The 18,933-nt window shown below is 37.6% G+C and overlaps 1 protein-coding gene across 1 annotated transcript; it reads right to left on the reverse strand.

The window, feature by feature from the left end:
- Positions 1 to 5,546: 5,546 nt before the first annotated feature.
- Positions 5,547 to 15,459, reverse strand: LOC146461336 (uncharacterized). The gene is made up of 6 exons (XM_085087011.1): positions 15,416 to 15,459; positions 14,850 to 14,928; positions 10,375 to 10,515; positions 8,137 to 8,280; positions 6,490 to 6,619; positions 5,547 to 5,731 (listed from the first exon to the last, which is right to left on the reverse strand). The coding sequence occupies exons 2-5, from the start codon at positions 14,920 to 14,922 to the stop codon at positions 6,492 to 6,494; spliced, it is 486 nt and encodes a 161-aa protein (XP_084943137.1). The 5' UTR covers positions 14,923 to 14,928; positions 15,416 to 15,459; the 3' UTR covers positions 5,547 to 5,731; positions 6,490 to 6,491.
- Positions 15,460 to 18,933: the final 3,474 nt, after the last annotated feature.

The following is an 18,933-nucleotide window of genomic DNA, read 5'->3' on the forward strand; positions in this document are numbered from 1 at the left end:
ATAAATAAATCAGATGGGGACAATTAAATACCAATATACACGGCTGGTCTCTAACAAGGGGTTTTTATCATTCCATTAACGGACGGAAATCAGTGTCACAACGTAAACCAACAGGGCCAATGGATTCAAGATATTTCTTGAATCCTTGAATCCATGATTGTGCATTTTTTTTTTATACCAAAGAATTATTTTATTCTGACCTAATGCGAAATGATTATCACAATAACAGCGACAAAAAAAACATCAATAACAGTCTCAACAAGCTGCAAAATTTGTTTTATTTTATTTATTTTTTAAATAACCAAGTCAAAGTCAGTATTGGCAAGAACGAGGATATTTCTTGAATCAATGATTTTCAATTGTTCTAAAGAATCATTTTTTGTTTCTGACTTGGCGCAAAAAAAAAATTATGACAGTACAGCGAAAAGTTTAGGAACAGAGTATACAAGGTGGAAAATTTGTTGTTGTTTTTTTGTTCGCAAATATGTTTAACCAGCTCAAGTCAATATTGAGAAATGTAAAGTTAGTTAATTTTGACATTATTAGTGACAAGAGGCCTTCTTAGAATCAAAGACATTAAACTCTCTTTCGCAAAGTGTTTGCGCTAGTTGATAATGGCTGCTTTGAAATTTTAGGAAAAAATATGAATCTGTAAGATTTAACTTTGAAACAGGGTTTTCTGATACTTAACAAGTAATTTTTTGCTAACTGGGTTACCCTGTAGTTCAATAATTATGACAATACAGCGAAAAGCTAAGGAACAGAGTAAACAAGCTGGAAAAATTGTTTTTTGTTCGTAAATATATAACCAGCTCAAGGTCAATATGGAGAAATGTAAAGTCAGTTAATTATGTCATTTTAAGTGAAAAGAGGCTTTCCTAGAATTAAAGACTTTAAGCTCTCTTTCGCAAAGTGTTTGCACTAGTTAATAATGACTGTTTGAAATTTTAGGAGGAAATTTGAACTTGTAATCTTAAACTTTCAAACAGGGTTTCCCTATAGTTAACAAGTAATTTTTTCGCTAACCGGGTTACCCTGTAGTTTCAAACAATGTTAATTGCATAGTATACTCCTGATTCCTCATTCTTTTTAACTTATCTCCTAGTGCAGGTAACAATAATTTGCATATAGTGCGTCCTTAAACTGCACATCTCATAAACGCAATGTTCAATTATTAAAATCCCAAAACTCCGATGCAATTTATATTTGAAAACCACAGCTGAACGCGTCCACCCAAAAATTGATCCATACGGTGATTTTTACGAGTTACAGGCTCACCGCTTTCGAATTACCGATGATGAAAACATGGGCACTATAAAAATTATTTGCCTCTTTTCCCAGTTTGGAAAAACGAACTGAAGCGAAACACCTAAGTATTTTCCCTTAACAACAGGTTATTGGGGGTCGACGAACTAACGAACGAACGCGTTAGAAATATAAGTAGATTTTTTCGTATAAAATAGACGACAGATGAACCGACTCGCTAAAGTATTAATGATGCACATGTATAGACCGGCCTTTATCACTCGGTGGCCATGTTGAGTCTCGGGGGAATAAAAGCTTTGTTTTCGTACGGCAAGCCTCGGCCAGACGCGAATTCAGTGCGAGGCTTGCCGTGCAGAAACAAAGCTTTTTATTCTCCTGAGACTCAACATGGCCGCCGAGTGACAAGGGTCTATTCAAGACGATGATAGACATTATTCCCCAGCTAAAGTTGCAGACAGGAAGAGCGAGAGGTAAAGATGTACTGAACTCATTACTGGACAAATTAGTATCTTAAGGTAAAGTTTGAGGTTATAAAACAAACGAGTAAAAGCGTTCATCTCTTATGATTTCGGGGGCTCCAAACAAAAAAAGTGCAGATAATAAATAAGAATAATTAAAAGTTAATTTTTTGTTTTCATGATCATTTTGAGCTTTTTAAATGATATATTTATGTATTTTTATACGACTTAATCTTTTGTCTTCCTTAGCTGAATCTTTACGTTGCAGAATATTCAGTGGATAGATGAAGGATTTACGAGTTATCGTCGCTTTCGGAAAAACCTACTTTGTCTTATATCGCTCTCTTTACGACATCAGAGTTTCCAAGCAATTATTTTTTTCAGACTCTAAAGTTTTCGCTAGCAAAATGCTAAAGAATACGCGAGTTACTTTTCGCAAGTTGAAATGTGATTATCCGCACAGTCATAAAGGGCTTTTGGGTTGATGACTTTCGGTCGCGTACGTGACTTTTTTTTTTTTTGGTGATTAACTGATTTTTTTGTTAACTGTTGATAAACTGGAATTTTATTTTGTCTGTGTTTGTTTAAGAAAACAAACTCACTCAAAATTAATTATGTTTTGCACTCGATTTAGCAACCTGTTAGGCGTTTGTTGATACAGATGTTTTTGAAAATACAATCATTGCGAAAATTAAGCAATGCTGAATAGTGCGGTAGTAGCTTAGTCGACGGCTTTCGAGAAAAAAAAAATCTTAATGCTGAACACCACTCTTGACGAACTTGCTCCTTATCATATATTTGTTCAAAAAATTGAAAAGTTAGAGAGATTTAGAATTTCATTTACGGCAAACAGCAAACATCACAGACCACGTGATCATGTTACAACACACACGTCGCTCGATGTTTTCAGTTTCTCAGAAAATTGAGTACTTTTACGTTAGCATCAACATTCAGAATTATTTTGCACCATTCTAATCTATTAGTTCATTTCTTCACGAAAAAGAAAAAAGGTAAATCGATCTCACGCTTGCCGTTTGTTGTAAAGGCGATTCTAAATCCGTCTAGTATTATGTTTATAAAGCTCTATTTTTACAAAAAATGCGAAGAACCCTGAAATCCTGGCAACATATTTTTTTTTTATTTCGTCAAATAATCGCCCAAATTTTGGCTAGGTTTTTTATGTGCTAGCTTCATGACAATTGTGAACATACAATTGCAACTCGCTACACAAAATGCTGCTTAAATTTACTCTGAAAATTCTATACAAAGCAGAAGAGTGGAGCCAAACTTTCTCTCATCTGAAGGGCTAACCTTACTCAAAGCTTTCAGTTATAGAAATAATCTGAGCAATCGGAAACATACGAAAACAAAATAGGCGCTGGAAGATATGACTGCTTTTCAACTGCGATGAAAATTCATTTGCTCAAGAATATGCTAGGCCGTTTTGTCTTGCTGAAACATTACTCACTGCAAGATGACAGGTCTTGATTCCTCTTCACTCATTTGTTTATCGTTATCCTTTAAACTGACAAACTCGTGGAGAATGTATTCAATTTTTAACTCGTGAATTCCCGCATGCGCAGTGAACGAGTCATCGTAATTTGAGGGAAATTCCATGTAACGGCACCCCGTGCCTTAGTCTTGTTTTGTAGTATTTTTAGATATTTTCCCTATTGAAACCGCAACATATTACGAGGATTTTCCGCTAGCGGTCATGTGTCCTTAGCTTCTATACCGCGAAAACGTGTGTAATTTTCCATAACGATCACAGAAATTCGACGGGAACAACGGGAGCAATTATTGCTGTTTAACTCAGAACCTATTAGAGCGTTCGCCCCAACACGTCCTACTACACAGTATTGCTGTAAGAGTTGGCACAATAAACCTCTCGGCCTTGTGGAACCTGTGAGTCATTTAGTTTTCTTTTGAGTTTCACGGATCTCTCCGACAACGGAGCCGACGCCGCTTCATGCCATTCGCTTGGTCCATTGGTCACTCGATGGGCGGTAAACTTTCAGCAAATATGGCATGCTGTTACTGCTCACGTAAGTCTTTCTTCTCCTTATAAGCCTTTAATTAAAATAAAAGTTTTTTGGAGTTCAAACTTAGCCTAAAGAACAATTGACTGATGTGATTGTGAAATATATAGTTATATAAGTATACCTGGAGTTTAAAAACAGGGAACAAAATTTTCCCTAGTACCGTATCGGTAGAGCTCTCTAGCCGTGGTCGATTAATTCATAGGGGCTTGCCATCAACGGATGGTCTGCGTAAACTCTACAGAAGTAGAGGTAATCCTCAAAATCTAGGTGGGGGAGGTGGGGGGGGGGTAGGGTCGGGCAGACGTTGGATATGTCAGTACACCGTATTCATAAATGGCGGACGCACGGGAAAAACTGGCACTAGGCATCAAAACGAGGCGTCTTAGGATAAATGAAAAATAATGTACAAGCTTGCAAAGAGGAATCAGCGGACAAGTGCAGAGTTTCTCAATAACAAGGTTTTCTGATCACTTATTACGAAAGAGTTCAAGTTCTAGTAGTTATTGGTTCCGGGAACGAAACAGTTAGCTTTTGTTTTTGCTTCAAACTGCCTTTGAGCGCAAAGCCCAAAGTGCGTTGGAAAGATCTTCACTCTTACAGGTACTACTAAGGTTTCTTCGCAGTATTTCTTGGAAAGGCAAGGAAAACAGACCTTAAAGGAAAGAAAATGAACCTTCAAAAGGACGCAGTTCCAACTAGGGTTACGTGGTGGATATGTTTAAAAATGCCTACTCAGTCGTCAGAAATTACCATTTTAATGCAATTTGTAGTTAAAATATTAACGCTGTTATGTTCCGATGACTCCATAAAAACTCTTTCACCGCGAGGCCAGACCAGACCAGAGGCCAGATTCCCCCCCCCCCCCCCCCACTTGTTTTCAAAATGGCGCTGAAAGGTCTGCGAAGGCTTATGGGTTCCGCCATATAGGATTTTAGTCCCAAAGTGGAGACCTGCTACGAGCAATGCAAATTTGGCGGCCAATTCAGGAAAGTTAAATGTTTTAGCTTTCTGTCGATGTACAATAAAGACCATTGTAGCTCGCAAATTTGGAGATAGAAAAACGTATCATAGGAGAAGAAAATGCAGAGCCAAGTGATTACGGCGAGGGCTTCAGGTAAACATTTTTTGTGAACTGTTTTCGGAGTGTAAAAATCCGAAATGTCATACGATGTCAGTTCAAAGTATCTTTTCAATTAAATAAGTATTTATTCGTCGCTTTTGTCATCTCTTAGCAAAAAATAAATTATGGCATTTCCACACTATCCACGGCAAGTCGCAAGAAACGAATTAGCAACACCTCAGAAAGGAAAGAGTTAATGCTGAAATTCTGAGAACACTTGAAGCAGATGTACAAATTTTGGAACCCAAAAGGCAACTGGCTGCTACAAGAGTCGAAATTAACGCATTGGGAAAGCAACTTGACAAATAAAAACAAACAAGAGATTTTAAGAAAGCGTTTACCGCGGAAAGGTTCGTTCTCACTTCTGCGTTTGCATATGTTGTGGTCACTGGAGGATGCAGACTATATATGTACCGCAAGTTGTTCTTTTAGTTAGCTTAGCTTTATAGGGAGTGTTCATATATAAATATATATATCTAGATGGGGGCCTATGATGTTTTTAATCGTTTAAGCCCTAACAGTGATCAGCTTAAAATTTCTCCTTGTAATATCAATGCTTATTCAACCCCTGAGGGCATGGAGATTAAGGATACGATCACCCAATGCAAGGCTAATTCTCTTGATATTTAATTACTTCTCCACAGTAATCTCGAAGCAGGGTCAAACCTGGTCCTTTATTTCTCTAGGTCCTCAATAATTTAACAGGTGAAAAAGGTTGTCTTTCGAAGTAACAGTTTAATTATGTCTCAGTGCTATTTCGTAAAGGAGCCTTATGCCTAATTCAAAACTAAAGTTAATGTCTTTCTGATCCATTCTTCCACCGTTAGCTGGCAATGGTTTTCTATCTAAAAACAAGACCAAAAAGTTATGAAGGTTAACATTTTTGCACTTTTGATTGCATTCTTATTACAAACCATAAATACTGAAAATTTCTCTGGAATTTTGACCGTAACCAAAAAACAAGATGTTGTAAGTCCACAAAACTGTCTGGTATCGGAAGGATGTCCACTAAATAACTTTCATACCCTCCACTTATTGAGTGGTTTCACTTTTATACCAGAAATCTCGTCATGTTGGTTAAAAAACCCTTTCCTTTTCCTTACCCGACCTCAAAGTTATTTTTGTCTACTTTGTCTCGTGGCTTTGTTTCGTTGTTACTTTTGTTTGCTTTTTTTGTTGTTGTTGTTGTTGTTGTTGTTCCTCTTTTTGTTTACTTTTCCTTGCCCATGCCACGTTTGTACTTGAATTATTTTTCTTCATTCATTCACTAGACACAGAAACCGTTGCTTTCTTCACCAAAACTGATGATCCATTTCGATCTATTGGTGTATTATGAATAATAAAGAACGACGTAATTCCATGATCTTGTCTAGCGCCAAAACAATAGTACAGCTTTCCTTGTACAGTTCAAAGTACTTGGTGAAGTCTTGGGCAACTTTTAACAGGAGTTTAAGTCCGTCCTATATGAGCGCTCTCAGAAGCGCTATTGCTGGTGACACAACTAAGGTTTCAAAGATTGTCAGTTAACTGTGATGACTACACAAGTTGAAGATTGTATTTTGCTTCTCCAGTACTTTATTTATTTGGACCATTTAAAACTTACTCTCAATAGCAGCATATACGTCCCTTGCACTGCCCCATTCCGTACATTTTTCTTTTGCCCTTCTCGCAAACATATTGGCAAGTTCCTGATGTGCCATGATAGATGTAGCAGCCAAGTGGCTGTTGCTCAACTGATCAGAAGAGAAAGTATTAACAGTTGTCAGAAACGGGAAAACTCATAAAGTAGAACTTGTTACAGGCGAATTGTAAAAAAAGCGCGCTTGAAGCGTTTAATGTAGCATGGTGCCAACAGGATTACCATCTCGTTAACATTCTACAAATCTATCTACAAACCTATTACCACTTTACGACAACTACTGACGAAAGTAAAGGACAAAGACGAACCGAACCGCAGACAGGGAGCAGTTTACAAGATAAAATGCTGCGACCACCAGGCCACGTATATTGGTGAGACCGGCAGAAATTTAAACGTACGACTAACTGAACACAAACGAGCAACTAGAAATGGTGATATCAACAATCATATTGCTGAGCACCATTTACATACGAACCCCAGAATCGACTGGGACTGCCAAGTGCATTACCTACGGTACAAATTACTATAAATGACTGGCTCTAGAAAGCAGGTTTACTAATTTAGAACAAACGCCACTCAACCGTTGCCTACAACTACCTGCATCATACAAACGACTTATTGACAACAACAACGAAACATACAAACAATACACCTTATTCCAAAATGGCTTCCCTTTTAACATCATTTTGTTTGCATTCAAATTAGCCCTTCTTGCCTCGTTCAAGATAAAATATTCTTTTGATATTTGAGGTTAAGAACGAGGTAAGACGGGCTAATTTGAATACCAACAAAAGAATATTAAAATGGTAGCCATTTTAGAATCAGGCTTATAGATATTTTACTAGCAATAGACCTACGGACTTTCTGACTGACAAAAGACGGATCGAAACGCTCCATTCACTTTTTACAGTCTTCACAGCCAATAACGTCACGGCTTACTGACAAAAGACCAAGAACATGATCTCGACTTCGTTGACCAATCAGGTTAACAACCAGAGACATATATATATATACCACCTACTGACGTTCCCTTCTCAGGACTACACTCACCCAGATGATCAGGATTTACGTACTAATGACATGACTCCTGGGTTCAAACCATTTACAATTCTACATTTCTGTTTTATGTAGAGGTCATTCGGCACCCATTTATACAGTGAATAGAGGGAGAGACATCAGTAGAGCACAACTGCTACCTTCCACGAATTCGAGTGTCGGATATTTCTACTCCCATGGCGGGAGACTTGGTATAAAACCATTAAGTGATTGCCCTTATCCGCACTATCTTGTTTTTATTGGAGGGTTTTGTTAGTTCTAGATATTAATCGGTACCAATTTTCACAGTTGATGGAGGGAGACTGAGCAAACCAGTTATCTTAGGCTGTGGCAGAGAACAGAGATGAGCTGCATGAGGCGTAATATAACGCCCAGCGTCGTTGATATTTAATTATGCAGCCCCTTGTGATGCTCCTATGTAAGGTTTGCTAGGTGTGCCTAACATTTTAGTCTGTATATGGAATGTTTGAAAAGAAGCCACTGAACATTTTCATTTGTTGCATTGGAAAGTGGTTTGCCCAGTATGTTCTCCAGGGGTGCTAAAAAGGAACTCACCGGGTTGTTTAAAACACCACTTGGTGTCAGGTACTGTAGGATCCCAACAGCAGGATTTAGCCAGACATTGTTCTTTTTTTATTCCAGCATAACCACATTCCACGCGCTCTGAAGGGGCAACTGGGCAAAGCCCTTCTGGAAGATCTGAGACGGAAAGAGATATGCCATAGAATTAGAAGTACCCAGAAAATTCAGCAAAACCTAGGAAGGTGGAGCTTGTTTGTGGAAAAGCCTTCCAGACAACGTCAGAGCAACTACGTCTCTTAAGAAGTTTAAATACGAGATAAGTTTGTTGATGTCCTCCTCGTATTCCTACACGGCAAACGAGTCTGGTCCGTTTTATGTTTTAAAATCTGTTTTGTAGCTGATGTTGTTACTGTGCCGAAATTAAGCAAAAAATAATCAAAACCAATAATAAAGGAACACTAATATGAGCTAAAAAACACAAAATTTTGTGAAAGGAAAGTAATTTTTCTTCATTTTAAAAGGGTCTTTTCCATTGTCTGGAAAAAACGCCTGTCAAAAATTGGTTACCATGGTAGCTAAAAGGTCAACGAACACTAACCAAAGACACCAAAATTTACCAGATAAATTTTCTAAAAATTTCTAAAGTTTCTTGGCGCTTACGCAAATATCAAAAAAGCCTTTCACGTTCAAACTCGTCACGGGCAAAATCTCCTTGCTCCTTCTTAAAAAAAAAAAACAACAACAACACAAAGAAGATACTGTTAGTAATAGTAAAATTTTGGATCCCTAAAGAATTTCGGGTTTAAGTATCAATTTAAATAAATATAAGGAATACTCGTTATATTACCTTAAATTAAAACTTCTTTAAAGTGTGTTAGTTTTAGGGACACCTTTTGAAAAACGTTTTTTGTTTGTGTGTGTTTTTGGTGCGCGTGAGGGTTCATTTTACAAGGCGGTGCCCGGTATTTATGAATTACGAATTTCACTCGATCGTTCAAATATTTTGAAGGCTTTTCGCTTACGAAGTTAAATCAGTAGGTGTTCATTTGACAGAAAACATGGCCTACATTTGAAGGGAATAGGCACAGTTGAACCTCTCCACAACGGCCACCTCGGGGACAGAAGAAAGTGGCCGTTGTGGAGAGGTGGCCGTTGTGGGGAGGTAAGGGTGTAATATGACACCTTTTTTTTTTCGGGAAGTACAACATGTTTATTGTGCCAAGTTCATGCTTACTGTACATAGCCTATAATGGCAATCCAATCTTGAATAAGATATACGGATAAAATAAATAATAAAACGTAAATAATATTTCGAATCAAAATGTTAACAAGACGAAACGAGCAAGGTTCGCAACATTCGCTGTATTATTGTAGACAATTTATGCTTACTGCAGCATATAAATGGAACACAATCAAAATACGTATATCATTAAAATAGATACAGAAACGTTATGTTCCGAAGACAAATGTCGATTACTGCATCAACTTATAAAAAAGGTTTTTACAAAAAAGAGCTGTGCTGGCCGTTGTCGAGAGGTCATTTTGGTAGTTGGGGACGCACTTTAGTGGCCGTTGCCGTTGTAGAGAGGTTTAAACAAGAGGTTATGTATGGACTGTCCGCCGGGACAAAAAAAAGTGGCCGTTGTAGAGAGGTGGCCGTTGTGGAGAGGTGGCCGTTAGTGGAGGTTCGACTGTAATTAAATCTATGATTGTCCATAATATAAGCTTAAGATTTTACGAGGCTGTATAAGTTTAAAAGAAAAAGAAACCGAACATTTTGGACTAATTAAAGGAGAAGTCTCATGGGGTTTTTGACTCCGTTTAGTTAAAAATGGTGAAATAAGACCTTTACTTAGCTACAAAATAATTTTAGAACAACGAGAGCAAAGATTCTTGAAAGGAACAACTCGTTATCTGTTCTAGTGCATTTTGGAAACAAAAATGCTAGAACTTGAAAAACGTTAGCCTAACACTTTTCAAGTCTCAATCCATTCCCACCTACTATGTCTCTGGCTAGAGGCACTAATCGACAGTTTTATTGCACTGGGGTGATAATTTATAACAAGACTAGACAACGTTTTTGTTTCTGTTGACATAAAACATTATTGGGTTTTGAAATGATATCAAATTCGCGTGATACTTCCCCTTAAGTCACCTTCAGGGAAGACATTAGATGAGTTAATTAGTGGAAAACATTCGGTTTCATATTTTTTTAAAACCTTTTTTAGCCTTGTAAAATAGTATTTTAAATCTACCTTTATTATATCTTACTTTTGCCTTTCTTAACGAAGCAAAATTTTGCTGATTTGTCAGTGTTATCCCAGCAACAGCCTCTCTTCAGACAGGTAGGTTCATCGATTCCAAGCCACCCACATTCAAACCGGTATGGAGAGTACACATCACAGCTTCCTCCTGAAATTGTTGAAGAGGACATATGTTAAGCTTATCGTAAATTGCAGAATTAAAGCCTTTCTTGCGTTTTGTTTGTCGGTTTTTTTTTCGCCTTCTCCTTTCAAGTTCAAGCCTTTGTGCGACAATTTTTTTCTGGGGTTACAAAAAAAAAATACTTTAGAATAACTGTCGTTTGGTTTCATGGGTTAAACCCGCCATTCGAAGTAATTCTATAGATTAATTAATTAATTTATTTATTTATTAATTTATTAATTGATTGATTGATTGATTGATTGATTGATTGATTGATTGATTGATTGATTGATTGATTGATTGATTGATTGATTGATTTATTATTCCGTGCGCGAGGCCAAAAATCCGTGGCCATTCTTATTAAAAGTGTGGGCTGTTAGATAAAAGCTTCTAAGCAGTCTTCAGAAGACCAGCGCGACAGGTAGGCGTCCTGACGCCATGTTGTAAAAGATATATCACGTTAGTGAAGGCTATTTTTAGTTATAATACATCAAATAATTTCCCTAGCACGCGATTGGTCTAAACGCGTCACATGACTAAATATGCCCCAGCCAAAACTTGAGCATATCCGTGACGTCCGAGTGACATTTCCGAAGTGGTATTCCCTAATTTCCAAAACTTCAAGGCTTCAAGTTTGCAATAACAATTAATGTCAAGATGGGGGGACGGTTCGCTTTTGTTACAAAAGAAGCAATAAACCTGCTGGTCCATAAAACGGTACCATAATACACCGAAAAATCAACTTCATACGCTGTAAACGTTTTTGGCGGTAAGCTGTTCGTTAGTGTCTCATCTAACTTTTATCTTGACACAATGTTCAAATAGACAAGCTCATTGTGAGATTTTCGTTTGGTTTGAACCAAGTTGCACTCTGTTCAACAGTCCTTGAGTTAAAAAGTGATAAAAAAATTTTCTAGAGCATTTATAATTTTCTTTCAGCCTAGCGAAAGGAGAAAGACATCAATAAGCCATTAAACGAGTTTACAAAAGAAGAGCTGCTAAATATTTTGCTTCGAGCCTCGCTCACACAACGGCAAATTTCACAGTCGCGATTCAATGAGAGAGATCGTGCTGGCCTGGATAGGTATTTAAATAAAGAAAACATAAATTTCAGTATGATTACTGACAGAGAGTTCAAGCCTGAAAATGACACTTTCAATGTTCACCTGGTCAAGCTTGCTCGCTTAGGCAACAATTCGTCTACGAAAAATAAACAGCCATGATACTCCGAGATTGAAAAATTCTCTACGAAAAGAAGCACCTCGTTCCTACCCGCAAGCAGCAAGTTTAATCCTAACCGACCGTGAGCGACTTCGTTGCTGGCTCCATTCAATGTCAAATTTCCAAAGAAAGCGCTTTGATGGAATCCACAGGCAGCCCAAGCTCAATCCGTTGAATTATTAGGATTTGTATGGGAATACAACGGATTTGTGTAAAATGGTAGAAAGTAACAGTGTTTTGTCAATAAAGTCAACTTACCCAGTTAGCGTCATTCGGGTTTCCACTGTTAAGTGTAACGAAAGGCCGAACTCTATTTCAGCCATGCACGAAGCGTGAAACGGAATAAATCCGTTGAAATCATCTCTGGTGTCCCAATTCCTTCATAGAATCAAAGTAGAGATGAATACCTATCCTTCCAGCGCATTTCCGACTCGATTGAAGCCGTATCACGTTTGCTAGAAAGATTTTCTTTCAAGTCGGCTCGCTTCTGAAATTTCGAAAGATGCGCGGCCAGAACGCCATGGACACATTGAACGTTCGAACAGCACGCTGGGTAACAAAAGTTCCCTGGCACGGGGGGAACAGCGGCCAGTTGTCCACAGGCAAACAGATTTGTTCGCGGGGTCTCCTCGTGTCCTTTTTGGGAACACCGTCAAGGGACCATTGTTTCCATCGACAAATCAAAATTACTACCGGACGTGTTTCCCAAATTTAAAGGGCGCGATCTATTCAACCAAAATTTATTTTTCCGGTACAGAATCAAATATATCGACAACCTGTTGTCCTTTTTCCCAGAAATTTGGTAATTCTGGGAATTTTCTTACGGGATTTAAAAATTACACTCGCGTTTTCTGAATGAATTTGCGATAATTTCTACTCATTTAGTTTGTGTGATGTGGCCGAACTATCCAGGAGCTAACGTCACATTATACGAAATACAAAGCTTAACAACTATGATATGATATGATACGCAGTGTTCTTGAAAGGTAGTTACAGATTCCTTGTAATCTCATCTGCCACTAGTTTGTCTTTAATGGAATTAAAACAGGTTGTTTTTCTTTCAAATGTTGTACTCTTTCCCAAAACAGATCCTTTCGACTGAAGCGAAATCTGAATATAGAAAGAGGTGGGGATTTTGGAAGCCAATTGACAACTACCACGTGATTGACATATAAAGACTGGCAGATCCCGCATGTTGCGAAAAACAATTTGAAGGATAATAAACACAACAGCCTCCATTTGACTATAAAAATATGCTCGGTTATATGTCCTTGGATATTATCTGTTCCTCGAAGCTCACAGTTTTCCTATAAGACTGTTCGCTTTTCGGAACAGATAATTTTGTCCGCGGACAAATCTCTAAGCATATTTTCGCGCCAAGGAGAGACTATAGGTGGTTTGCACTGCCGCCGTTTTGGTGTACAAAACAAAAGAAAATTTGTTCACATAATTTGCATAGAAATGAAAGTTATCACCCAGGAGCGGTTTGTTCGAAAGCCGATAAACTCTAATCCCCGAAAAAAGTGATTTTAAAAGCTGATAATAAGCTAAAGGTAAAGAAAACTCTACGTCAAAACTGATGAACAGTCTTTTGGGAAAATAATTGCTGATGAGTAAGGGACCGATCGTTTATTACGTCCTAGCGAGGGTCGGTGTTTTTCTAAAAAATCGAGTGTATGAAAATTTTACCCCCCCCCCCCCCCCCCAAGATCTTTCAAACAAAAGTTTTACCCCCCACTGCAATGACAGTTTGAAAATTTTACCCCCCCCCCCCCCCATGGTTGGCCTGGTGGTTGAATTGTTGAGAAGTTCCTGGGTACAATTAATTAACTTCTAGGTACCTTGAACTTACTTAAGGTACTTACTTAAGGTAAGTAAGGTAATTCACGTACCTTAGATCATCTCTTTCAATGTCTTATTAATAACGATGTTTTGTTATTGCTGGAGTCTATTCTTCAGTCGTCAAAAGAAGGTACACAGACGGTCAAACCACCACGGGGTTTGAGAGCAGAAGAGGAGCATTTGCAATTAATGTATGGATGTGGATATATAGATTTTGAAGAAGCCTACCATCTCTATTTGTTTCCTAGTCAATTTTTTTGCCCAGATAAACAAGCCTTCAGAGATAAACTGCTTGATGGAATACACAGTTTGCCTGTCTATGTCATTACTCAACCTGTTACGTGCAAGATCTTTGTCGCTATGAAGTATAGTAGCGATATGGAGAAGTTTCTAGTCGATTTTACCAACTCTATGATTGATGAGAAGAATAATTGCTAAATACATTTAGTTGGTACCTTTTGTATGCCTTAAAATTTTACCCCCCTCTTTTTTCGTACAAGGTAAAAAATTACCCCCCCAAAAAGAGCTCTTTTAAAAAAGTTACCCCCCTCAAAAACAACCCCCCCCCCCCCTCCTAGGACGTAATAAACGATCAGTCCCTAATTCAACTCAAATCAAACTTCACGTTAACCCAGGATTAGCTTAATCGGGCTTTGAACAACTGGGCCCAGAGGAGATAAATCCTATTGTTCCTGTACACCAACATGGTGTACAATTGTTTATCTATAAAAGGTAGGTGTGTAATTTCTAATAAACAGATCCTGAAAAGGCTTATTGTAATAATCAGAGCTCACTTACACAGCTGTTGTTCAGCTGTTGTAAACAGAAAAATATAGAAAAATAAAGACGATGGTTGAAAAATCCTTAATTGGCTACATAATTATAGCGCTTGCAGCCTAGTACAATGAAGATACATTGCAATTCCACGAAACAGTGAAGAGAAAGCGAAGGACGCAATGACGAAATCAAGGTATAAACAGATGGAACAAGGAAATCCAATTACACTAAAATTTATTTTGCATGCAGACATTATTTTTGCTTCATTTTACAGGCTCGATTAGCTTTCGCTGTATGCGGGTAGTCTTCTACGGAAAAGAACTTAAAAAAATGATGATGACGATGATGATGGTGATGATGATGATTATGATGGAAGGAATAACTCTGTTGTAGACTCGCCTTGACCGCTGGACGAGCATTTGTAAATGAAATGACTAACTCTACATTAGAATTGAAATTTAAAATGTTAGTTCGTTTTTCACCTTCATTGACTGACTTCCCCAGTACAGTGACAGCTCCACCAACCAGAAACAATATGACCAACTTTAAATCCATTCTGAGCTGTTGAAAGACGAAAAGAAATATTTGTCGTCCGATCTTAAGAGAGAGCTAAACTACACAACTGCTGCATTCAGCAACTTGGGCATTTGAAGGGAGAAGGTGTTTTACTAGAGTTTTTGAGGGACCACTTCATACTTTTTCATCCGGCTAATTGATAGTCTTCTGCGATGCCGATCAATTTGAAATTTACACCATTTATTGATCGTTGTTTTGTTTTGTTTTGTTTTGTTTTTGTTTTGTTTTTTTCTTTTTATTGCTAATTTGCAAAGTTATACCACTAAGAGTGCCATGATAGAAGCGCGTCCTTTCTGGCTTTACTGAGTATATTACAATAATGAAAATGCTCATTACCAACGACCTCTGCTTATGATTTAAGTACAACCTAACCATCAAAGAAACATAAAAGTTTTTTTCTTGTAATATCAGACATCTATATAATGTACAACTTTTTACCGTTCATAGTTACAAAGTGATATTGGATACTTACCACGCAGTACAGCACTGTTTCAACACTAATCTTTAAATGACCCTAAACGATAAAACGGCTTTCTTATTTAATGAGAATTTAGCTCAGGCCAACAATAGGATTGCAGGTCAGTTTTATCACAAGCAATATGTTCGCTGTTCCTCTAACAATATTATTTCTGAAGCTAATTAAACAGAGAATGAAACAGATGCAGTCTACACAAACAATCTGATCAGTGTTTTGTGGTCGTGTTTATTTTGTGGAAAATATAAATCAATAAGTAAGGCCTTATGTCACTCAGGAACTAATTTCGAACAAAGCAACTTGCATTACATTGACTTTTGCTTTTTTAATAGGAAACGACTTCTTTGTGTAGAATTATAATAGGTTTTGTATAATATTTATCTAATTATAAAAAAGAACGGAAATATCGCATCTCTTAGTTACGGTTTCTGAAAATAGACTGCAAGATAACAATTGGAAAAAAAAAAAGAAATATATTTGGAGCTGCAAATTGCCACATTTTTGCCGTAAAACGTATAGTTGTTTTATTCTTAGAGAAATGTTACCTGCCATTACTCAGGCTCTATTTGAGTCTTTACTAGCAATCACAATTAACCGGTACATGAGAGAAGTTTTTGTTTACCAATTAATTTGTTGTAAAAATATAATTTTGAAGCCATGGAACGGAAATGGATGGTCAGAATGAAAGCGAAAAGACTTGTTGCTCTCCGTGAAACGTGATAAAACTCGAAACCCGGCCAACACAGAAACATGCACCATTATGAGCTAAAAAAAATACTGGAATAGAAGTGATTTTTCTTAATTTTAAAAAGGGATTTTCAATTTTCTGAAAACACTGTTTGTCAATTGGTCGCCGTGGTAACATCAGAGTCTATGAACACTAACCGACCCACCATTTTTTTTTTCCCGATAAAATTCTGGAAAAGTCCTAAAGTTTCAGGGTGTTTGCTCGAATATTTAGAAAGTTATTCAGCTTAATTCAAAGTCGCCGCGGGCACAGTCCCCCAACCCCCTCTCCCCCTCCCCCCGTTCTACACGTTCTAGACAAGGGGAAGCAATAAAGTAGAAGAAGGACTAAATAAACCCTATTTCACAAGCTAGTCAGATCACCTTTTCAATACTCGACTAGCTCAACTAGTTTAAGGTCAAGTATTTCGTACATCTGTTGGCTTCAATGTTCTATTACACCTGAAAAAAAAAAAATCATTTCAAGGTAACACGAACAATAGACGTAGACGCAGGCCTTAGGCTGGTTTTGGACTGCGTAATTTCGTTTCTTCTTAAAGCGGAAAATACCGGCATAGTTTGAACATTTGCTTATTAGTTCTCTCTCATTTCTGCGGCCTCCGTAATGCAATACACAAAAAAATGCGGAAGCTTGTTTCCTAGTGGTAGTCAACACCTAGGCAGGAAATAATCTTTTTATTATCATTATTTTAAATAACCACTAAGAAAGAATTTTCAAGTAGAACGTTATGCGTCTCGTTTGAATGAAAACAGAAACTCATTTCTCTAATAATGGTTGTGTATATAGTGTAATTAACTTAGTCCCAGGCTAATGTAAATTCCTAAAGTAAATGATTTTCGTTATTGCATAACTCATGCGTTCTGTTTTAATCTGTTCAGTGCTTTAGTGTGTAGAGTGTCATATTAGAATACGGCATGCTAGAAAGAATTAAAATTTAATAGCACCTCTTTATAACGTTTTAGAGCTCGCAGTTTAGCAAATATCTGAATCAGTGCGGCTGAAACAAGCAAAGGTGATTTAATCAAGAAAGAAAGACTGAAACAAAACTAGGCATTTTTCATAAATGGTGGCCAATATATTATTTTTTTTATTTTCATGGAAATCAGCCTTACCAGCCTCGTTAGCATGTGAAAAATTTAATGGCCCAACATCACTTCGAGGCTCCGTGGGGAATTGCAAAGTTTATAAGGGTTTATTCACCGGAGCCTCGCAGTCATGTTTATTGTTTCAGGCTCAATTTTAATATATCGAAATTGTTCTATAGTAGCATTTTTTTGCTCGAAAATGAGATTGCGTGTGGTCTCTCCTTTCGCTTTGAAAGATGAGAGTTCGGCAGTCAGTCTGTGGTAGTGTTACTAGGGCGGTGACGTCTCTAGCGTGAGGTTAGACCAATCTTTGATTTGCATGCCCCGCGGCCGACATACATTGTACGTGTGTTCAAGAGTAGATGAAGGCAGAGAGACCTTAGTATTTCGTCGAGCACGTCTTTCCTGTAGCAAAAATGAGGTTAGTAGGGCCAATTAAAATATTTTAAAAAGAATAATAAATTGGCCGCCATTTATGTAGACAGCCGGCTGATAGTCTCGTTCGCGCCTCCTCCCCATTCCTCTCGCGGCTTGTCCGCTCTCCGCCGCCAAAACGTTTGACCCCGCGAGAACAAAACCGCCAGCTACGCAGACTACCACTTATGAAAAAAAGGTCTTTATGGAGGTCAAGAAATCGAGTGATACGATTGGAGATTAAAATGAAACTGTCCAGGAGCTACTAACAGATTTACAGTGCGAGACTGTTTGGTTACTTCATTCTTAGCTTTTTACCCGAGTGTGGCTGGAAGTAATTTTCATAAACGATACAAGTACAAACGCAAGAACCTCAGTCCAAACAAATTCTTTGAAATGTTACCGCTTGCATTTTTTTCTTCCTGTTCTCGTTCGTCGCTTAGTTTGTAGATGCACAGGCGGCCCAAATTACAATCATCCTGCTATTTTGTGCTGATTTGAGGCCATTTTAGCGTGATATCACTTCCTATAGCTAGGTTACCTCCAAGTAGAGGAGTCGTAAACCTAGGAAGTGATAACTCGCTTAAATGGCCTCAAATCAGCACAAAATAGTAAACCGAGACAATAGGAAATACACCTTAGAAGCAAGGTATCACTATGTTATTTTTATTAAGAACTTTCCAGTATTTGTGATCTTTTCGTGCCATTATTGAGCCATCAGGAAGGCTGTTTTGATCTACCAATGACATTGCAAGTTTTAAACTGAAAACGAGGTTCTCATTCGCCTAGATGGAACGAAAAACCTTTTCATAGCTCTTTTTATTTGACAGGGAAAGTTTCTGAAATTTCCAACCGAAAATCTAGTATGATATTGTTTCTTTAAACAGTACCTTCTCGGGATGGGGTAACAAGCTTCTCGAAAGATGAAAGGGTAATTTATCGGCTAGTACTTTTTATTAGATACAAATATCTTGGTTAGACAAAACTAACCTTCATAAGGAAAAGCTTTCTGTAAACCAAACCTTTATTATTATTTCGTCAGTGAGTGTACATGAAATTTATAATTACATTAAAATTTTCTTTCATTTCTGTAAGAGCTAAGTGAAAATTGAAACAAGCAATGCAATTTAGTACATGAATGGAAGTGTATACAGCAAGAGTCTTGGCTTTTTTCTAGTTTATATGCGTAGGCCAACACCACTTTTCCATACAAAAGGGTTGTGCCGGGTTACCTCGTACACTTTATCACGTTTGCTGATTACCCAGTG

Source organism: Pavona decussata, unplaced genomic scaffold (assembly GCF_977016875.1).
Source record: "Pavona decussata unplaced genomic scaffold, jaPavDecu1.1 SCAFFOLD_199, whole genome shotgun sequence".
Taxonomy (NCBI): domain Eukaryota; kingdom Metazoa; phylum Cnidaria; class Anthozoa; order Scleractinia; family Agariciidae; genus Pavona; species Pavona decussata.